Source organism: Petromyzon marinus, chromosome 68, assembly GCF_048934315.1.
Source record: "Petromyzon marinus isolate PM22_M1 ecotype Great Lakes invasive population chromosome 68, UKy_Petmar_22M1.pri1.0, whole genome shotgun sequence".
Taxonomy (NCBI): domain Eukaryota; kingdom Metazoa; phylum Chordata; class Hyperoartia; order Petromyzontiformes; family Petromyzontidae; genus Petromyzon; species Petromyzon marinus.
This window is the reverse complement of record NC_133734.1, coordinates 5649680-5674006: the sequence shown is the minus strand read 5'-3', so window position 1 is coordinate 5674006 and position 24327 is coordinate 5649680. Positions and strand designations below refer to the sequence as shown.

Here is a 24327-nt window from a genome sequence, read left to right as displayed (position 1 = left end):
GCAGTGAGCGACTTCCGAGACACGACGCTTAAGAGGGCTCCTTGTTTAATTTCTCACTCTTCACAGCCGCGAGTCACCGAGCGACGTACATGTACTGGGCCACGTACTGCTGGCCCACTCGCACAGCCCCATCGCCGGCGTCTAAGCATACAGCTCGATGACCGATACAACGACGACGACGATGGGAGCCGCACAGCGGATCAGCCACGTGCTTCAGACGACGGAGAAACGACGACGGAGAAAAGATAACGGAGAAAAGATGACGGAATCCAGGACCCAAAACCCCCGCAACAACAGCCCCGAACCTCTGGTCACGCCCCCCTTATATACTCCTCGGCGTGGCCAAGCCCCGCCTCCGGCCACGCCCACCCCCACCCCCCTTCTAGAACCTTCGAGCAGGTTCCCGGAGCTTCCTGACTGATCCTGGCCTCTGACCTTTGGCCTAGTTACACTACCCCTTATGGTTTGCTATTATTTAGCGCACCCATAGTCGTGGTTATCTTTCCCGGTCAACAGATGGCACACTGTCACTGCACACGCATCACCGCGGCCGTCTGGAACGCTCTATTCCTTCCGATATCAGGACACCGCCGGAGCTGTGCACCATTAAATCATCATCATCTAGATTCAAGAACTAATTTCTTTAATAACTGCGGCTGCTGCTCGTTGTTTTTGTTGTCGTGTTTGGTTTGTTGTCCTTCCCTCGCACCGCCGATTAGCGCGGTTGGCAATAGAAGTTCAACATACATTGTGTTGTGTAGTGTGTATTATAGTGTATGGTAGTATGGTGTATAGTGGAGTGTATAGTAGTGTGGTGAATAGTAGTGTGTAGTGTATATTAGTGTATAGTAGTGCGTAGTACAGTGTATAGGAGTGTGATGTATAGTGTAGTATATAGTAATGTAGCGTGTAGTGTAATGTATCGTAGTGTATAATGTTGCGTACACAGAATAGTGTAGTATATATAGTGTGTTTGTGTATTGTGTCAAGTTTGGTGGCAACGTACCTCCGATTAGCACGGCTGGCTATGTACGGTGAGAAAGAAGTTCAACATATATTTTCCATGACAGAGGTTTTTTGGTTTGTTTTGTGTTAGTAAATATTAATGTGTCGTTAAACCAGCCAACCACCCGACACAGCTAATCAGTAAGGTTTGTCACCATTCGCTGTGTCTGCTGGTGGCGGGTTTAATGACACGTTTATTTTAATGCGTTCCAATCCAAAGCCTACTTGTTAATGCACACCAATGTGAACGACGAATCGCTTAACGACAGGCCTCCATAGAGCCCAATGTCTAGTGTGTTGTAGTGTAGTGTATAGTGTAGTGTGTAGTCGTGTAGTGTATAGTAGTGTAGGGTATAGTACTGTAGTGTATAGTGTAGTGTATAGTGTTAGGTATAGTAGTGTAGTGTATAGTCGTGTAGTGTATAGTAGTCTATTGTATATCCGTGTAGTGTATGGTGTAGTTTGTAGTAGAGTGTATAGTGTAGTGTATTGTGTAGTTTGTAGTAGAGTGTAGTGTATAGTGTCGTGTATAGTGTAGTGTATAGTGTAGTGTATAGTGTAGTTTGTAGTATAGTGTAGTGTATAGTGTTATATATTTCGAATCTGTTAGCCAGTATTTTCGACAAAATGCATAGAATGTGTTGGTCCAACCCGGCGTGACCGCATTCCAAATTTCGCCATGGTAATGTACTTAGAGCAACAACAGCAAAAAAAAAGAGCACGCCCTGACGTTATCTTGACACCCTCTCTGACCTCGGCTCATTTCCGCGTCGAACTTTGCTTCCTTGGCCACCTCCTTGGCCATTCGCTCCGTGAGCAGCATCAACCGTCGCAGCGACAAGAGACGGAGTCGCTGTTAAAGTTGTGGCGGTGGTCGCTGCTGCTGGTGCTGTCGCTTTTTGTCGGCCTGTAACTTCTCACTGCTGCTGGACAAGCAAACAACCAAAAAACCTCTCCCGTATTTTGTGTTTCCTTCCAAAGGTCTCGCGTGATTCGTTCACGTCTCGCTATCTCTCCCCCTCCTCTTCCTCCTGCGACTCCTCATCGTCGTCTTCATCTTCTGTTGGCTTCTATAACCCTTAAGCGTCATACGCACCGAGACAGACAAATACAGCCACACACACAAAGACACACACAGACACGCACACAGACACACACACAGACAGATACACAGATACATACACAGACAGATACACACAGACAGATACACACACACACTCAGACACACAGACACACACAGACAGATACACACAGACACCCAGACACACACACACAGACAGACACACACACAACCGCACACAGACACACAGACACACACAGACAAATACACATAGACAGATACACACAGACACCCAGCCACACACAAAGACAGATACACACACAACCGCACACAGACACACAGATACACACACAGACACACGCACACAGACAGATACCCGCACACACACAGACACACACACAGACACAGATACACACGCAACCGCACACAGACACGCAGACACACACAGATACACACACACAGACAGATACCCGCACACACACAGACACACACACAGACACCTAGACACACACACAGACAGATACACACAGACACCCAGACACACAGACAGACACACACACAAACACACACACAAACACACACAAACACACAGACACCCAGACACACACACACGTAGACACCCAGACACACCGATGTCTTCCGCGGCCCCGCCGTGCGACAGCTGCCCGGGCGCCGAAGACGGCGGCGGCGGCGGCGTCTCGGCGGCCGTCAAGACGTGCCTCAAGTGCGAGGCGTCGTTCTGCGCCGAGCACCTGAGGCCGCACCTGGCCAACCCGCGGTTCGCCGACCACGTGCTCGTGGCGCCGGGCGCGCGCCTCGAGGAGCGGAGGTGCGCGGCTCACGGCAGGCGTCTCGACCTCTTCTGCCGCAGCGACGGGAGCCTCGTGTGCGTCGCGTGCGTCGCGGGGGGCGGCGGCGGCGGCGACGGCGACGCCGCGGGGGGCGACGGCCACGGAGGCCACGAGCTGAGCTCGGTCGAGGACGAGCACAGGGCGCGTAAGGTGAGGAGGGATGGGGAGGGGGACAACATCGAAGTCGAGAATTAGTTCAGGCGGTTCCGCGAGACGTTCGCATCTCGAACGTCTCGCACTTGCGAAGGTTCCATACTTCACTTACCAACGTCTCGCGCTCACGAAGGTTCCATACTTCACTTACGAACGTCTCGCGCTTACGAAGGTTCCATACTTCACTTACGAACGTCTCGCGCTCACGAAGGTTCCATACTTCACTTACGAACGTCTCGCACTTGCGAAGGTTCCATACTTCACTTACGAACGTCTCGCACTTGCGAAGGTTCCATACTTCACTTACGAACGTCTCGCACTTACGAAGGTTCCATACTTCACCTACGAACGTCTCGCACTTACAAAGGTTCCATACTTCACTTACGAACGTCTCGCACTTACGAAGGTTCCATACTTCACTTACGAACGTCTCGCGCTTACGAAGGTTCCATACTTCACCTACGAACGTCTCGCGCTCACGAAGGTTCCATACTTCACTTACGAACGTCTCGTACTTTACAACGTTTCGTACTTGCAAACGTCTCACACTTATGTACGTCTTGTACTTACGAACGTCTTGCACTTACGAACGTCTCCTCCATCTACGACGTCTCACACTTACCAACATCTCCCTCTTATGAACGTCTCGTACTTACGAACGAACCCGCCGTGATACGTGATTATTTATAAACATAAACCTCGCAAACCGTGGATTTTCTTTCTCCCCGGAGGAGGCGGCGGAGCGATCCCACTGGGACTCATTTCTAAACCATTTTTGATCCATTTTGACCGGGTAAAGTCCCCAATGAAGCAACCTGGCTACCAACAAACGACAGCTCAACGAAGTGGCTCCTCACGCGGCAGTGTACAGCAAGCCGAGCAATCTAAATGTGGAGGCCAAACAAACAAAATAAAAAAAAACGGAGCACCAGGAGAAAAATCCAGGGGACCGCGGGGAGAGAGGCACGCAGACTTCAAATATGCGTGGGGTGGGGGGGTCAAGTTTGAACCCAAAAGTCATCCTCCATACCAGGCAAAGGATGTAACGTTCCACCACCAATTGTGTTCCTAATGCAGGCAGTCCCCCAGATGCTAAGGTGTCAACTTACGAGCAGCTTGCACTTAAGAGCAGCTTGCACTGACGAACAGCTTACACTTACGAACAGCTTGCACTTACGAACAGCTTGCACTTACGAACAGCTTGCACTTACGAACAGCTTGCACTTACGAACAGCTTGCACTTACGAACAGCTTGCACTTACGAACATCTTGCACTTAAGAGCAGCTTGCACTTACGAACAGCTTGCACTTAAGAGCAGCTTACACTTACGAACAGCTTGCACTTACGAACAGCTTGCACTTAAGAGCAGCTTGCACTTAAGAGCAGCTTGCACTTATGAGCATCTTGCACTTACGAACAGCTTGCACTTACGAACAGCTTGCACTTACGAGCATCTTGCACTTACGAACAGCTTGCACTTAAGAGCAGCTTGCACTTACGAACAGCTTGCACTTACGAACATCTTGCACTTAAGAGCAGCTTGCACTTACGAACAGCTTGCACTTACGAGCATCTTGCACTTACGAACAGCTTGCACTTACGAGCATCTTGCACTTACGAACAGCTTGCACTTACGAACAGCTTGCACCTACGAACATCTTGCACTTACGAACGAGTCACCATGAGACGCTCATGTTTTTAAGCGTCCGATTTGGGAAGGTTCGCTCGTACTGGTGATGGTGGTGATGACGATGGTGATGATGGTGGCGGTGATGATGATGTTGGTGATGATAATGGTGATGATGGTGGCAGTGATGATGATGGTGGTGATGATAGTGATGATGGTGATGGCTATGGTGATAATGGTGGTGATGATGATGGTAATGATGATGGTGATGATGTAGGTGATGGTGATAAATGATGTTGGTGATAATTATGGTGATGATATTGGTGATGGTGATGATGATGCTGGTAGTGATGATGATGGTGATGATTAATGGTGATGGTGGTGATGATGATGTTGGTGATGATGGTTGTGATGGTGATGATATTGGTGATGATGTTTGTGATGATGGTGATAATGTTGGTGATGGTGATGATATTGGTGATGATGTTGGTGATGATGGTGATAATGTTGGTGATGGTGATGATGATGGTGATGATGGTGATAATGTTGGTGATGGTGGTGGTGATGATCGTGGTGGTGATAATGTTGGTAATGGTGATAATGGTGATGATGATAGTCATGGTGATGTTGGTAATGGTGATGAGAATTAAGATGATGGTGATGATAGTGATGATGATGGTGATGATGATGGTGATGATGATGTTGATAATGATGATGATGGTGGTGACGATGATAGTGATGATGATTAAGATGATGGTGGTGGTGGTGATGATGATGGTGATAGTGATGGTGATCATGTTGGTAATGATGATGGTGGTGGTGATGGTGGCCATGGTGATGATGAATGTCATCTCCAGCGAAAGTCCGTGAAGAATTGTAAACATTCTTTTCTTGGGCTGTTCAACATTTCTGGTTTTCTGAAAGAAAAAAAAACCCAAATCAGTTTCCGCATTTTTCGATTCCGATGGGTCCATCGGATCGTGGGGGGAACTTTAGTAAAAATTTACATTGTACACTCCACTACTATACACTATACACTCCACTACTATACACTATACACAACACTACTATACACTATCCACTACACTACTAGACACTATACACTCCACTAATATACACTACACTACTATACACTCCACGACTATACACTATACACAACACTACTATGCACTATACACTACACTACTATACACTACACACTACACTACTAGACACTATACACTCCACGACTATACACAACACTACTATGCACTATACACTACACTACTATACACTACACTACTATACACTATACACTACACTACTATACACTATATACTCCACTACTATACACTATACACAACACTACTATACACTATCCACTACACTACTGGACACTATACACTCCACGACTATACACTATACACAACACTACTATGCACTATACACTATCCACTACACTACTATCCACTATCCACTACACTACTATTGTCCACTACACTACTATACACTATACACTACACTACTATACACTAGACTACTATACGCTACTAGACACTACAAAACTATACAATAGACTACTATACACTACTATACACTACACTACATTACACTACTATACACAACACTACTATACACTATCCACTAGACTACTATACATTAGACTACTATACACTTCTAGACACTACACTACTATATACTAGACTACTATACACTACACCATACACTACACTACTATACACACCACAACTATACACTGCACTATACACTACACCATAAACTAGACTACCTTACACTATACCAATACAACCGCCATTCGCCACGAAGTGACGGTGACGTCACCATGGCGCCTGTGCCAGGCCAGGTGCACCTTTGAGGCTACCACGTGAAGTGTCGAAGGCTCGCTGCTGACAGAAGGAGGTCACGGGACAGACCCAGTAGGTGCCATGGGTTGGCTGACTGAGATGACCGGTAGATGCACCACCAGCTGTACCCCCCTACTGTGCCAGGCTAGGTTCACCAGGAGGTCACGGGACAGACCCAGTAGGTGCCATGGGTTGGCTGACTGAGATGACCGGTAAATGCACCACCAGATGTACCCCCCTACTGTGCCAGGCTAGGTGCACCAGGAGGTCAAGGGACAGACCCAATAGGTGCCATGGGTCGGCCGACTGAGATGACCAGCAGATGCACCACCAGTTCTAGCCCCTTACTGTGCCAGGCTAGGTGCACCAGGAGGTCACGGGACAGACCCAGTAGGTGCCATGGGTTGGCTGACTGAGATGACCGGTAGATGCACCACCAGCTGTACCCCCCTACTGTGCCAGGCTAGGTGCACCAGGAGGTCAAGGGACAGACCCAGTAGGTGCCATGGGTTGGCTGACTGAGATGACCGGTAAATGCACCACCAGATGTACCCCCCTACTGTGCCAGGCTAGGTGCACCAGGAGGTCAAGGGACAGACCCAGTAGGTGCCATAGGTCGGCCGACTGAGATGACCACTGATAGATGTGTGGTGGGTAATTGTTGGCCGTAATACGCCGCCACCAATGTGCTTGAGCAGGTACATCCAGTCAGGGCCCAACAGGGGGCAATAGCGAGTCCGGGCTGTGCCGAGCAGGACTCGTGGGTCAAGCATCCTGGGGGGGGGGGGGGACGGTTGGGAACCGGAGGGGGACACCCCAGGGCCCCGGGTGGGGGGCTGGGGAGGATTGCGCAACAATCCAGATCCCTCCACAAGGTTCCAGATTGTGGGCGTGACCAGGGGCGGGGTGGCCCTGGGAGCCCCATAAAAACCGGACCCCAGAGCGGCTGGGGTCAGTCCGCCTCAAGCCGAAGACCCAGAAGCCCACTTGAAGATAGGGCCCTGGACCCCAAGCCCCGACGTCCTTCTCAGGGCCGGGTCTGTGTGGGCCAGCGGTCCTTGGCTGGGTCGGGTCAGCCTCCCCTAGGTCCCGCTAGCCGGAGGGCTAAAGAGTGGTTGGCCCCAGTAGTTGGGGCACGTTAGCCAGCTGTACATCCTTAGGTTGTGGGTAGAAGGGGCCATTACCCCTTCGTGTTAGGGACCTAGTGTTACTGTTATTGTTCTTATAAATAAATACGCGTTGCCTCCTAAGAAGACTCCGTCTCCATACAAAACCTACTACAGATGCACCACCAGCTGTACCCCCACTGTGCCAACTTGCTGTGTTTTAGCCGCCCAACGATCCACTCGTTGTTGTTAGAGCCTTCCCCTTTTTTAAGCTTCCTTCCATGTTTCCCCGAACAACAACGACAACACTTTATACACTCGCTTACCCACTCGCTCACCCACTCACCCACTCACTCACTTACCTAGGAACTCACCCACCAACCCACTCACCCATCCACTTACTCACTCACTCATCCACTTACTCACCCACTCACCCACTCAATCACCCAGTCACTCACCCACCCACTCATGGACTAATCTACTCACTAAACCACTCACCCACCCATCCACTCACTCACCCACTCACCCATCCACTCACTCACTCACTCATCCATTTACTCACCCACTCACCCACTCACTCACCCAGTCACTCACCCACCCACTCATGGACTAATCTACTCACTAAACCACTCACTCACCCACCCATCCACTCACTCACCCATCCACTCACTCACCCATACACTCACCCACCTACTCATGGACTAATCTACTCACTAAACCACTCACTCACCCACCCATCCACTCACTCACCCATCCACTCACTCACCCACTCACCCATACACTCACCCATACACTCATGGACTAATCTACTCACAAACCCACTCAGTCACCCATTCACTCACGTATCCACTCACTCACCCACTCACCTACTTACTCACCTAATCACCCACTCACTAACCCACTCACCCACTCACTCATGGACTAATCTGCTCACTCACCCACTCACTCACCCACTCACTCACCCACCCACTCACTCACTCACCCACTCACACAATAAATAGAAACATTGTGTTACTTCACACTCTCATGAGTCCATCACGAATGCGCATTGATCACACGCTGAAGTAGGCTTTCTGAAACAACAAACACTTCATACATTACCATCAATAGAGGTGTTTTTTTTTTTTCCCGTGGGTTTGAGATCGCGAAAAAATCAACTCAATCATCCACTCACTCACCCACCCACACACTCAATCACCAACTCGCTCGCACACTCGCTTACCCACTCACTCACCCACTCACTCACCCACTCACTAATATACTCACTCACCTACCTAGCAACTCACTCACTCAACCACTCACCGACCCACTCACTCATCTACTCACTGACTCACCCACCCACTCACCCACCCACTTCATACATTACTATTAATAGATGGGGGGGGGGGAGGGGTTTCCTGTGGGTTAGAGATCACGCGAATATAGATGCTGTGTTCATCATTAAATCCGCCACCACCACCAATTCCTTGAGGTTTTAGAGTCGCGTGAACAAACAAAACGTGCCACCGCTTCGCCAGCTCAGCACCGGAGCGGTTCTCGCGTGTCGGAGAGGTCAAAAAGCCACGGCGAACTTTTGACCTCGCTCCTATTGGGCGTCCGTGCTGCAGCATCCGCTGTGCGCGTCCGACGATTGGCCCCGGTTTCCTGATGGTCACAGACTGAATCTCCATCATCAGCATCAGCAGCATCATCAGATCGTCGTCTTCTTCTTCACTGGTGCAACGTTATTTTATTTTTTTTAAGTCGGTTCCACTCGTTGTTGGTTCCCAGCTTCGCAGCAGCGGCAATCGCTTTGCCGTAAGCGGCAGATTTCGAGTGCCGAAAAAACAACTTAATCCTGTCAGTCCTTTATTATTATTATTGTTTAATCCTATCCATGGTTCGCAAAGGCATATGACGCTGTACCGAACACGTCTTTTTTAAAATTAGATTTTATGTATAGTTTTACATATATAAAGTGAGCAAACATTGTGTATATATCATGGGACCTCCTTTGCCAGTACCAAAATATGAGAATAGGTCTTTTTGGTTCTTTCGGTAAAGTCACGTAGAAGGGAAACACCAAGAAGATGAATCCCTGCAGTCACGAAAGCTTTAAATCGAAATATGAGAATAGGTTTTCCCCTTTTTTTTCTGGCAACAAAACAGCGGTGTTAAGATGTTAAAACACCAAACTGAAACATGCATTCTGACCACAAGTATTGTGGTTAATGCAGTAACATGATTCCTTGTAAAAGGTTTCAGTTTGGTCTTGATTTGAAGCTTTCGTGACTGCAGGAATACATACTCTTTGGTTCTTTCGGTAAAGTCACGTAGATAGAAAATGAATCGATCACGACCATCTTCAGGGGAGAGCTCCTCTCACCTGAAGACGGTCGCTTGTGTTGCGATCGAAACGTCGTCATCCATTAATTTTCTATCTACGTGACTTCACCGAACGTAGCGAACTATGTATGTCTTTTGTCAACGTGACACTTCTTTTTTTTGCTGATCGGCCGTGTCGGGTGGTGGAGGGTTACGACACATTTATAAATAACGCGATCTAACCCAAAAACCTTTATTATGAATAATTTTGGTCGCGAAAGCCTCCTACATGTTAAACTGTTTCAGTTTGGTGTTCTAACATCACAACACGGCTGTTTTGTTGTTCAGACAAAAGGGGGAAAATACTATTATCATATTTTGGTAGTGGCAAAGGAATTCCCATGATCGTAACACGGCTGTTTTGTTGCCAGAAGAAAAATGTGAAAACCTACTCTCAATGCGCACACCTTACATGTGCATACCGTCCGCTCCGTCTGTCCATTTGGAAGAGCTCCATCAGGGACGAGAGGCGAGCGGCCGAAGACGAGAGGAAGGCCGCAGAGGCATCGGTCAAGAAGATGGAGGCGTCGCAGAGGGAGGTGGAGGTAACGTCCCCTCTGGCATGGAACTGCCTTCTCCTGGACCAGGGGTGGGGAACATTTTTTTTTCTGCCAAGGGCCATTTGGATATTTATATGACATCATTCGCGGGCCGTACAAAATGATCAACTTAAAAAAATGAGCCTGTTTAGATTTGGTCAAACATTTAATGAACTCACCCCTAATGCGATGGGCCTGGAACTGCTTCTCTTTGGCGAGGCGTAGTGATGATGTTATCTGGTATTGATGATGTTAGCCGGTATTGATGATGTTAGCTGGTATTGATGATGTTAGCCGGTATTGATGATGTTCGCTGGTATTGATGATGTTAGCCGGTATTGATGATGTTAGCTGCTATTGACGATGTTGCTACTCGCAACTGCTTTTCCAGGTTTGCTCCTAAGATTTATTGAATTTCGAGTCCCGCCTGCGGTTGCCTTGACAGGGCCACACCAAATGATTCCGCGGTGCCTTATACGGCCCGCGGGCCTGGACGTTCCCCACCCCTGCCCTAGAGCTAAAATTTTGAACCTAGTGACGGGACCCCCGGGGTGCCCGAATAAACGGAAGTCTAAATCGTAATTAATTAATACAAAATTTCGACTCGAAACTTTCGTGACTGCAGGAATTCGTATTCTGTGGGGTTTCTTTCGGTGAAGTCACGTAGACAGAAAATGAAATGAAAATAGTACAAAAAAAATAATAATTTACAAATAAAAAACTCGAAACTCACAACCTTTCGATATTTTTTTAGTATTTTTTAATTTCTTTTTATTGTTTGATTATTTTTCTTTAATTTTCTATATACGTGACTTTATCAATTGCAAAATCTGAGTGGATAAGTGAGTGAGTGGGTGAGTGGATGAATGAGTGAGTTAACGAGTGGATGAGTGAGTGTGTGGGTGAGTGGATAAGTGAGTGGGTGAGCGAGTGAGTGGGTGAGCGAGTGAGTGAGTAGATTATTGAGTGAGTGGGTGGATGAGTGAGTGGGTGAGTGAGTTGGTGGGCGAGTGGATGAGTGAGTGGATGAGTGTGTGAGCGAGTGAGTGGGTGAGTGAGTGGGTGAGTGTGTGTGTGGCTGAGTGGATAAGGGGATGAGTGAGTGGGTGGTTGAGTGAGTGGATGAACGAGTGGATGAGTGAGTGAGTGGATGAGGGAGTGGGTGAATGAGTGGATGTGTGAGTGAGTGGGTGAGTGAGTGAGTGGGTGAGTGGATGAGTGAGTGAGTGGATGAGGGAGTGAGTGAACGAGTGAACGAGTGTGTGTTTGTGGCTGAGTGGATAAGTGGATGCGTGAGCTCTCCCCGCTCCCCTCCCGCGCAGAAAACCGTGCTCAAGAGCAAGGCGCGCATCTCGGGCTCGTTTGCGCACATGCGCGCGACCCTCAACGAAAAGGAGAAGGAGGCCCACCGCTCCGTCGAGGCCGCCGGCCACGAGCTCATCCGCCGCATCCAGGAGGGCATCGCTCGCCACCAGCGGAAGATCGCCGACCTCAAGGAGGCGTCCGAGCGCCTGGGGGCGCTCGAGGACGAGGACGACCCCATCGGCTTCTTGCAGGTCCGGTGTGTGTGTCGCTGTCTGCGACTGTTGTCGTGGTGTTTTGTGAGGTTTTTCCAGTTTTTTGTTGGGGGATGGCCTCGGTGCCAATGGAGATGTTGACTACCTGCTGTATATTTGGAGTCTGCGTCTCTCCCATCATCATCATCATCATGGTGGCTAGGTGATGTTGACTACCTCGCCTGGTATACAGGGGGTCGTGGGTTCCATCATCATCATCATCCCCTCCACCCCTGTTAACGACTAATCGCTTAACGACGGGCCTCCCTAGAGCCCAATGTGTGGTGTAGTATATGGTGTAGTGTATAGTGGTGTAGTGTATTGTGCAGTGTATGGTAGTGTAGTGTATAACAGTGTAGTGTATAGAGTATTGTATAGTGTAGTGTATAGCAGTGTAGTGTATAGGAGAGTAATGTATATTAGTGTAGAGTAGTGTATAGTGTAGTGTATAAGAGTGTAGTGTGTAGGGTAGTGTAGTGTAGAGTGTAGTGTATAGTGTAGTGTATAGTTTAGTGTATAGTGTATAGTGTAGTGTATAGTGTAGTGTATGGGGTTCTGCTGTATGTATGCATTCGTTTGCCACCCGGACATTTCCGCCCCCTTAAACCTTGTTCCTCTTCTCTTCTTAGAGTCACATGGAAGAGACCCGCAGGTAATGGATCATCTTCACTGCAATGACTCTGCCTTTCTCCAGATCGGATGTTGAAAAAATGGCTTCGAGTCACTATCGTATGCCAGTGCCCGTATCGGCCTTAGTAATTTCCCTTTACCACAACAGAAACTCTCCCTTGCCAAATGGTCTACATAAAATACTCGTGGTGGGTGGGTGGTTGAATTGGCGAGTGAGCGGGCGAGTGGATAAGAGTGTGGGTGACTCGCTGAGTGGGTGAATGAGTGGGTGAATGAGTGGGTGAATGACTGGGTGAGTGAGTGAGTGGGTGAATGAGTGGGTGAGTGGGTGAATGAGTGTGTCAGTGAGTTAATGGGTGGGTGAGTGAATGTCTGAATGAATGGGTAACAGCCCGTGCCCTCTACAGCCACGTGTAGGATATACGGGGAATGATTTGGCTTGGGGTGGTGAGTGTACTCGCGTTTCTGTTCACTTGTGGGGAGTGGTAGTGCAGGAGTGGTTAGCGCGGCACTGCGCTTTGGACCCGGCAGAGACCGGTGACGATTATTTGAACCGGTCCTGGGCCTCCCCTAGGCACACCTGGTGTAGCGGTGGTGTACTAAACATCGCCACTGGGGAGGGAAAAGTGGCCGGGCGTGGTGCTGGCCACCCACCCCCTCTGTTCGTGCCAGAGTGGCCGGTAGCCCTCATAGGCAACGCTCTTCGCTATTGAACAGCACTTGCACCCTGCAGCACTGCTAGTGGCTACACGGGTAGGGCAGGAGACTCATTGTCCGTGCGATTGTTGTCCCCCGCGTCCCGAGTTGACAGGAGAGAGAGGGCGACTGACGAGATTCCGCCACGAGGCGTCAGCGCAGGGGAGATCAGCTCGCTCGCCTCTGTGGAAGGAGTCATCGTCAGACTGCTGGCCTTCCTGTGTGAGTCTCATCAGGCACTGGGCAATGCACTGCAACGGCAGAAAGTAATGCACCATCACACGATACACCACTACACCACACAAAGACAAAGATCCCCCGTGTAGCCTTAACAGACTGGATGGGTAAGTGCTGTTAGCGAGCACCTATGAAGGCTGGAACGGCACACGAGGGGGTGGGTCGCCGGCACCACGCCCGACCGCCTTTGCCTGTGTGGTGGTGTGAGTACTCACTGTCAGTCAGTGAGTTGGTGAATGGGCGAGCGAATGGGCGAGCGAATGGGCGAGCGAATCAACGAATGAAAGAACGAGCGAGGGGTGAGGCGCACGCCTTCACCATCCATCGATCCCGTCTCTCTCTCTCTCTCTCAACTCTCTCCCAGACGGACGCTCCCCCACCGTCGTTGAGAGCCCCGACGATGGCGACGGCCTCCCCCTCCAGGTCTCCTCCGACCTCAGGACCCTGACCAAGTCCCCCGACGCCGGCGTCCCCGGCCGCCCGGAGGCACCCGCCCGGCGCGTCGCGGCCCTCTGCTCGCCGAGCTTCTCGTCGGGCCGCCACTACTGGGAGGTGGACGTCAGCGCCTCCGACTCCTACGAGGTCGGCGTCGCGTACGACGACGACGACGCCGGCGACGGCGGCGGAGGAGGAGGAGGAGGCGGAGGAGGAGGAGGAGGCGGAGGAGGAGGAGGCGGAGACACCGGCGCCTCCTGGAGCCTGGCGAGACGCGACGGGGGCCACCTGGCCGCGTGCCACGGGGGGCTGGAGACGCCGCTGGCCGCAGCCGTCGGCGGGGACGGCCAGCGGCGTCGTCTCGGCGTGCACCTCGACCGCGACGTGGGGCTGCTGTCGTTCTACGACGCCGGATCGGCCACGCTGCTGCACTCGTTCGTGGGCGTGGGCGCCGGTGGCGGTGGCGCCGGTGGTCTTGCGCGGCCTCTCCGCCCCGCGCTGACGGTCGACCGGGGTTCGGTGGCTATCAGGGAGCTGGATCACATCTAAATGAACACACTTATGTTTTTATTTTACCAAGTGTTAAGGCCCCAATCTCTTCAGCGTTATAACGACGCACGAGTTATAACTTGCACCATTATAACGTTGCACGCGTTATAGCATTACACGCGTAATAACATTACACGCGTAATAACGTTACACTCGTAATAACGTTACACTCGTAATAACGTTACACTCGTAATAACGTTACACTCGTAATAACGTTACACGTGTAATAACGTTGCCCCGTTATAACGTTACACGCATAATAACATTACACGCATAATAACATTATACGCGTAATAACGTTACACGTTAAATAACGTTGCACTCGTAATAACGTTGCACGTGTAATAACGTTACACGTGAAATAACGTTGCACGTGTAATAACGTTACACTCGTAATAACGTTACACTCGTAATAACGTTACACTCGTAATAACGTTACACGCATAATAACGTTACACGAGTAATAACGTTACACGCGTAATAACGTTACACGAGTAATAACGTTACACGCGTAATAACGTCGGCCCATTATAACATTACACTCGTAATAACGTTACACGCATAATAACGTTACACGCGTAATAACATTCCACGTGTAATAACGTTGCCCCGTTATAACATTACACGCGTAATAACATTACACGTGTAATAACGTTGCACGTGTAATAACGTTACACGCGTAATAACGTTACACGCGTAATAACGTTACACGTGTAATAACGTTGCCCCGTTATAACATTACACGCGTAATAACATTACACGCGTAATAACGTTACACTCGTAATAACGTTGCACGTGTAATAACATTACACGCGTAATAACGTTGCACGTGTAATAACGTTGGCCCAATATAACATTACACTCGTAATAACGTTACACGCGTAATAACGTTACACTCGTAATAACGTTACACGTGAAATAACGTTGCACGTGTAATAACGTTACACTCGTAATAATGTTACACGAGTAATAACGTTACACGCGTAATAACTTTGGCCCATTATAACATTACACTCGTAATAACGTTACACTCGTAATAACGTTACACTCGTTATAACGTTACACGAGTAATAACGTTACACTCGTAATAACGTTACACTCGTAATAACGTTACACGAGTAATAACGTTACACGCGTAATAACGTTGGCCCATTATAACATTACACTCGTAATAACGTTACACTCATAATAACGTTACACGCCTTATAACGCTGCATGCGTTATAACGGAGGTAGTGGTGGAGGTCACTGCGTGGATTTTCCCTCCTTTGCCCTCTGGGGTCTCCACCTCCATTTTTAGAATCAACGTCACCCCACGCTGCTCGCAGCATTTGGCTGCTGCTGCTGCTGCTACTGCGAATGTCGACGCGGTGACGACGATGGTGGCGTTGATGGTATCAGCGCACTTTGGTTGAGCTGCTGGCATCATTTGTGATGGCCAGAGTCGCTACCAGAGCTCAGTGGGGCCTCGTTAGACCTGGTGGCGTAAAAAAAATATATTTTTTTGTTAGGGTCTCGATGAGTGTGGGTCTTTGTGAGCCTCTGTGTACGGGTTCCCTGTAGGGTCTCTATGCGTTCTATAGGGCTCTATGGGTCTCTATGTGTCTTTGTGGGTCTCTATTTATCTCTGTGGGTCTCTATGCATCTCTATAGGTCTCTATGGGTCTCTATGTATCTCTATGCATCTTTGTGGGTCTCTATGCATCTGTATGTGTCTCTATGGGTCTCTATGTATCTCTTTGCGTCTCAATGTGTCTCTATGAGTCTCTTTGTATATCTGTGGATCTCTATGGGTCTCTATGCATCTCAATGTGTCTCTATGTGTCTCTATGTATCTCTATGAGTCTATTTGTATCTCTATGCATCTCTATGGGTCTTTATGTATCTCTATGTGTCTCTATGGGTTTCTGTGCGTTTAGAGTATGTGTCTGATGTTATACATTTCCACGGGGTGATGATGGTGATGATATCAGCCAACTTCATTGGGCTATCATTTGTGATGGCCACGTCAATTCTGAGCAAAAGAGCTCATAACATCGCAGCTCGGTTGAGGGCCTTATATCTGAAAAAATAAAAATAGTTTAGTATTAGTCTTTGGGTCTCTATTGAACTCTGTATATCTCCATGGGTCTCTACGAATCTCTATGTGTCACTATGTATCTCTATGGGTCTCAATGGACATCTACGTATATGCTATGGGTCTCTATGGACATCTATGGATCTATATGTGTTTCTATGCGTTTAGAGCAAAATTTGGCTGCTGCTTTGAATGTCCACGTGATGATAGGTCACTTCGGCGGACTGTCACGTGTGACAGCGAGGTCGCTCCTGAAGGAGAGTGACTACATTGCAGCTAAGCGGGCACATCTCACACTCTTTGGTTCTTTCGGTAATGTCACGTAGGTAGAAAAAAAATAATAAAATAAATCACGACGTTTCGATCGCCACACAAGCGTTCGTCCTCAGGCGATCGAAACGTCGTGATTTTTTTTCTTCTACCTACGTGACTTTACCGAAAGAACAAAAGAGTATGGATTCCTGCAGTCACGAAAGCTTTAAAATATGTCTATATGGGGTTTTATGCATCTCTGTGCGTTTCTTGTATTTAGGATGCTTCCATAAATTCCCACACGGTGATTCTGACGGTACCTGCCACTTCGTAGAGCTGATGCCATTTGTTGATGGCCGGCTAGCTTCCGAAAAAGAGTCGCTACACAGCAGCTCAGTCGTGGGGCCTCACTTGGTAAAATAAACATAGTTTAGTGTTAGTATGAGTCTCGATAAGTGTGGGTCTCTGTGGGCCTCTGAGTATGGGTCTCTCTATGGGTCTCCATGTATCTCTATGTGTCTCTGTGAGCCTCTATGCGTTTAGAGTATTTGGATGCTTCCACAAATTTGCGCACCGTGACGACGGCGATGATGATATCAGCCACTTGGTGGAGCTGCTATCATTTGTGATGGCCAGGTCGCTTCCGACAAAGATCTAATAGCATGGCAGCCCAGCGGTGGGGCATTACAGCTGGAAACAGGACGCAATTAAAGCGGCAGTATCGGGAACGCTGGCCGTGCGTCTTGAAAGAGGCACAGGTGGATCCACGCTCTAAATCCTGCCGAATGGTTAACTGTGGTGGAATAATCCCAGTGATATAATGACGTTTCCCACCCCCCCCCCCTTTGCCCCATTGTGACATCAGAATCTTCTCCGTCTCACTCTGTCTCTCTGTACTTCCTTCTCACGGTGCCCAATGCCGTGCTCGGTCCTTCCTTGCACCCCACGACAGCAATTAACGTCCCCTGTACGTTAAGCAGCACTGCACCGTAGACTCAACACTACACTATAGACTCAACACTGCCCATAGACTCAACACTGCCCATAGACTCAACACTGCCCATAGACTTAACAATACCCGTAGACTCAAGACTGCACTATAGACTCAACACTGCCCATAGACTCAACACTGCCCATAGACTCAACAATGCCCATAGACTCAACAATACCCATAGACTCAACACTGCACCATAGACTCAGTACTGCACAATAGACTCAGCACTGCACCATAGACCCAACATTGCATCATAGACTCAACACTGCACCATAGACTCAACACTGTCCATAGACACAACACTACCCATAGACCCAACACTGCACCATAGACTGAAAACTGCACCATAGACTCAACACTGCACCATAGACTCAGCACTGCACCATAGACTCAGCACTGCATTATAGACTCACCACTGCACCATAGACTCAACACTGCACCATAGACTCAACACAGCACAATAGACTCCACATTGCACTATAGACTCAACACTACCCATAGAGTCAACACTGTCCATAGACTCAACATTGCACCATAGACTCAACACTACCCATAGACCCAACACTACACCATAGACTCAAAACTGCACCATAGACTCAACACTGCACCATAGACTCAGCACTGCACCATAGACTCAGTACTGCACCATATACTCAACACTGCACCATAGACTCAACGCTGCACCATAGACTCAACACTGCCCATAGACTCAACACTGCCCATAGACTCAAAACTGCCCATAGACTCAACACTGCACCATAGACTCAGCACTGCACCATAGACTCAACACAGTACGATAGACTCAACACAGCACGATAGACTCCGCATTGCACTATAGACTCAACACTACCCATAGACTCAACCCTGCACCATAGACTCAACACTACCCATACTGTAGACTCAACACTGCACCATATATTCAGCACTGCGCATGTACATGAAGCAGTCCATCCTCCTTAACGCCCTTCCATTCCACTCTCCCCAAGCCTCCCCTCTTATCCATCATCGCCCAACTCCATTCCCTCTTCCCTCCCCTTTGCCTCCCTCCACTCCATCCCATCTCTCCCCCACAGCCCACTCATGACCGTTTTCAAACTCTTTTATGAGATCACCCCGAGCTAAGGCTCTCTATATACATTATACAATAAGTTTAAAAGATAAGATAATAATGATCGTTTTCTTATTTGAATACTCAATGGCTGTGAGAATCATCACATATTACCGGTTTCATTGATGCTAATCAAGGGTGTAGTTTAATTTGTTAATTGCATTAAGTATATCTATATATGTCCGTAATCCATGTGGAATGATTATGGTCTATTATACATGTAGTTTTTGGTGACCTGTTGCCTAACGGCTGCCACTGATACTCTGCGGCTGTAACGATGGCTGGGCCACGTGGATCCGAGTGAAGTCACGAATTATGATCCAGTAGTGGAATCTCTGCCGACACCATCTGGAATGTTTAACACGCAGGAGGCTTCCGCTACCTATATTATTATTCATAATAGAGCTTTTTGTTTGGATTGTTTATTGGGTTAGATCGCGTGGACATCTAAACATGTCGTTAGACCCGCCGACTAGTAAGGTTCGACACGCAAACAGAACGTGCCAACTCGTTTACCAGTACAGCACACCGCTTTTTACGAGAGTAAATCACAACATGTACAGCACTTACTCAGAGCTGCAACATTTACAACACTTACTCAGATCCACAACATTCACAACACTTACTCAGAGCTGCAACATTTACAACACTTACTCAGATCCACAACATTTACAACACTTACTCAGATCCACAACATTCACAACACTTACTCAAATCTACAACATTTACAACACTTACTCAGATCCAGAACATTCACAACACTTACTCAGATCCACAACATTTACAACACTTACTCAGATACACACCATTCACAACACTTACTCAAATCTACAACATTTACAACACTTACTCAGATCCACACCATTCACAACACTTACTCAAATCTATAACATTCACAACACTTACTCAGATCCAGAACATTCACAACACATACTCAGATACACAACATTCACAACACTTACTCAGATCCACAACATTCACAGCACTTACTCATATCCACAACATTTACAACACTTACTCAGATACACACCATTTACAACACTTACTCAGATCCACAACATGTACAACACTTACTCAGATACACAACATTTACAACACTTACTCAGATCCACAACATTCACAACACTTACTCAAATCTATAACATTTACAACACTTACTCAGATCCAGAACATTCACAACACTTACTCAAACATACAACAACATTTACAACACTTACTCAAATCCACAACATTTACAACACGTACTCAGATCCACAACATTCACAACACTTACTCAGATCCACAACATTCACAACACTTACTCAGATACACAACATTCACAACACTTAGATCCACAACATGTACAACACTTACTCAGATACACAACATTTACAACACTTACTCAGATCCAGAACATTCACAACACTTACTCAGATACACAACATTTACAACACTTACTCAGATCCACAACATTCACAACACTTACTCAGATACACAACATTCACAACACTTACTCAGATCTACAACATTTACAACACGTACTCAGATCCACAACATTCACAACACTTACTCAGATACACAACATTCACAACACTTACTCAGATACACAACATTTACAACACTTACTCAGATCCACAACATTTACAACACTTACTCAGATACACAACATTCACAACACTTACTCAGATCCACAACATTTACAACACTTACTCAGATCCACAACATTTACAACACTTTCTTAGATCCACAAAATTCACAAAACTTACTCAGATCCACAACATTCACAACACTTTCTTAGATCCACAAAATTCACAAAACTTACTCAGATACACAACATTCACAACACTTAGATCCACAACATTTACAACACTTACTCAGATCCACAACATTTACAACATTTACTCAGATCCACACCATTCACAACACTTACTCAGATACACAACATTTACAACACTTATTCAGATCCACAACATTCACAACATTTACTCAGATCCACAACATTTACAACACTTACTCAGATCCACACCATTCACAACACTTACTCAAACATACAACAACATTTACAACACTTACTCAGATCCACAACATGCACAACACTTTGCAATCATTCCTGCGTTTGCTATCGCTGTCAATGAGTCGCAAGGGGACAAACGTTTTAAGTTGTTGTGTTGGACTCAATCTCAACGAACCTGGGATTTGTTCTTGTTCCCATCGTCAGCTTTATTACGTTGCTGCTTTGTCAAGATGCAAAAGTTCCGCGCAACATCAAAGCGTCGATTCAACAAAACAAAAAATTAACCTTCAAGGCAAACATTTTTTGGGGAGATGATCGTAAATTTTACACCCAAATGTGATATGTATGTAGAGATGAATCTTTGAAAAAATATATTCAATACAACCTTTAAATTTCAGTCTTTTTCATGATGTTATTTTTTTATGAAACCGTCAAATCGCAGGGAATTACTCAAGGTTATAATAATAAGTTTTAAAAAATAAGAGAAAAAATTGTGAACTCATCCGCATACCCTAGGGCGAGGAGAATCATAATGATTTTCATGGTTTGATTGACGCTTATCAACGGTGTAGTTTTTGTTTCATTAATTGCGTTAAGTACATATCCAAAATCCTCGCGGAAATAATATTGTACGTGGATAAATAAAAGCGACGACACGTCAACAAAGTCCACATAGAACTGTTTTATTCTGATGTACATATACAGAGGATCCTACACTTGCGAACGAGTTAGGCTCCAGAGGTCTGTTCTTAAGTCAATTGGTTCGTAAGTCCAAAATGTGTTGTACGGCATGTACGCTAAACGCGAGGAATTACTTTCAAAGTTGTACGATCTCCTGTAGATGCCACTGGTTCTTCACGTTCTGCAAATGTAGATGCCACTGGTTCTTCACGTTCTGCAGATGTAGATGCCACTGGTTCTTCACGTTCTGCAAATGTAGATGCCACTGATTCTTCACGTTCTGCAGATGTAGATGCCACTGGTTCTTCCCGTTCTGCAGATGTAGAAGCCACTGGTTCTTCACGTTCTGCAGATGTAGATGCCACTGGTTCTTCACGTTCTGCAGATGTAGATGCCACTGGTTCTTCATGTTCTACAGATGTAGATGCCACTGGTTCTTCACGTTCTGCAGATGTAGATGCCACTGGTTCTTCACGTTCTGTAGATGCCACTGGTTCTTCACGTTCTGCAGATGTAGAAGCCACTGGTTCTTCACGTTCTGCAGATGTAGATGCCACTGGTTCTTCACGTTCTGTAGATGCCACTGGTTCTTCACGTTCTGCAGATGTAGAAGCCACTGGTTCTTCACGTTCTGCAGATGTAGACGCCACTGGTTCTTCACGTTCTGCAGATGTAGATGCCACTGGTTCTTCACGTTCTGTAGATGCCACTGGTTCTTCACGTTCTGCAGATGTAGATGCCACTGGTTCTTCACGTTCTGCAGATGTAGATGCTACTGGTTCTTCACGTTCTGCAGATGTAGAAGCCACTGGTTCTTTACGTTCTGCAGATGTAGATGCCACTGGTTCTTCATGTTCTGTAGATGCCACTGGTTCTTCATGTTCTACAGATGTAGATGCCACTGGTTCTTCACGTTCTGCAGATGTAGATGCCACTGGTTCTTCACGTTCTGTAGATGCCACTGGTTCTTCACGTTCTGCAGATGTAGAAGCCACTGGTTCTTCACGTTCTGCAGATGTAGATGCCACTGGTTCTTCACGTTCTGTAGATGCCACTGGTTCTTCACGTTCTGCAGATGTAGAAGCCACTGGTTCTTCACGTTCTGCAGATGTAGACGCCACTGGTTCTTCACGTTCTGTAGATGTAGACGCCACTGGTTCTTCACGTTCTGCAGATGTAGAAGCCACTGGTTCTTCACGTTCTGCAGATGTAGATGCCACTGGTTCTTCACGTTCTGTAGATGCCACTGGTTCTTCACGTTCTGCAGATGTAGAAGCCACCACCGCCATCTATCGCGCGGCGGTTGAACTTGCAACTCTCGCCCCGAACAGGCAACTGGACATGCGGACAGGTTTGTTCGTATCTCTGAATGTTTGTAAGTCGAATGTTCATGAGTAGAGGATTCCCTGTGTACACCTGTCCATAACAGGTGTTTTTGGGTTAAATCGCGTAAACATAAATATGTGTCGTTTATCACACCACTAGCTCGTACAGCCGATTAGTAATGGGATTGCCAAGTGAACAAAATGTACCAATTCGTTACTAGTTCAGCACTAAACCGGTTGTCTGTCGGATACTAAAGCCTTTATAACAACAACAACAAACCCTGTGTGTCGTGACTTTTGGACCACCCCGCATAGCAACAACCCCTGTGTGTCGTGACTTTTGGACCACCCTGCATAGCAACAGCCCCTGTGTGTCGTGACTTTTGGACCACCCCGCATAGCAACAGCCCCTGTGTGTCGCGACTTTTGGACCACCCCGCCAAGCAACAAGCCCTGTGTGTCATGACTTATGGACCACCCTGCCTAGCAACAGCCCCTGTGTGTCGTGACTTTTGGACCACCCCGCATATTGACAACGTCTATCGCCATGCCAGCAGGTGGCGCTCATGCACCGCAATTGCGGTCCGCGAAAGTTCGCGTGGGTGACGCAGCGACTCGCCCAGGTCGAATCGGCCATTAGTCTGTCCCGTTGCGATTTTTCATCACAGATGTTGCGATCGGGATTTGATTCGCGATAAAAAATATATATATATAAAGTCAAGCTTCAGTTCAATATTCACTCCGTAATAGATTTAAAATTTGTGATGGAGCATTGCCAAAATGATAAACCATCAAAATATGAACCGCTCTAAATATTCTGATGCGAGAATGAGAACGTAAAAGTTATGAATTGCTTCCAACGTGTATTTTTTTTTAATGTTTTAATTGAAATGGAACTATCAAACATAGAAAACAATTGTTAAGTAAAATAAATACATTAACAGTAATGCTAAATAAAACAATTACAGTAAGGAAGCAATAGGACTTTTCAAATAGCAAAAAATCGCAGCCTTTGCGATTTGCTAATCGCGTCGTTTCAAATTGTGATTTCGATTTAAATCGATTAATCGTTCAGCCTGAATTCTCCAGGAGAGTTATCGGAGGGTCTAAAGATCGCCACTGGGAATACAAAGGCGGCCTGGTGCTGGTAGCCTTCATAGGTGATGCTACTACTCGCTACTAACAGCACTTGCATGTGGACTAATCTCCATCTGTTCCACGCTCACTCACCCCACTCACCCACCT

At 47.3% G+C, this 24327-nt stretch overlaps 1 protein-coding gene across 1 annotated transcript; it reads left to right on the top strand.

Moving 5' to 3' along the window:
* The first annotated feature begins 1618 nt into the window (after window positions 1–1618).
* LOC116956875 (tripartite motif-containing protein 16-like) lies at window positions 1619–21747 on the top strand. The gene is made up of 6 exons (XM_032978729.2): window positions 1619–3066; window positions 10461–10556; window positions 11873–12106; window positions 12736–12758; window positions 13548–13654; window positions 14034–21747. Exons 1-6 carry the CDS (start codon window positions 2698–2700, stop codon window positions 14651–14653), a joined length of 1449 nt encoding a protein of 482 aa, XP_032834620.2. The 5' UTR covers window positions 1619–2697; the 3' UTR covers window positions 14654–21747.
* The last annotated feature ends 2580 nt before the right edge of the window (window positions 21748–24327 follow it).

What these genes read in the sequence shown, in the direction of transcription:
- LOC116956875 (XM_032978729.2), top strand. Translation starts at nt 2,698, where the DNA reads ATGTCTTCCGCGGCCCCGCCGTGCGACAGCTGCCCGGGCGCCGAAGAC. An exon ending in CGTCGCAGAGGGAGGTGGAG is followed by an intron (nt 10,557 to 11,872) that starts GTAACGTCCCCT and finishes CCTCCCGCGCAG; the next exon opens with AAAACCGTGCTCAAGAGCAA. An exon ending in ACCCCATCGGCTTCTTGCAG is followed by an intron (nt 12,107 to 12,735) that starts GTCCGGTGTGTG and finishes TTCTCTTCTTAG; the next exon opens with AGTCACATGGAAGAGACCCG.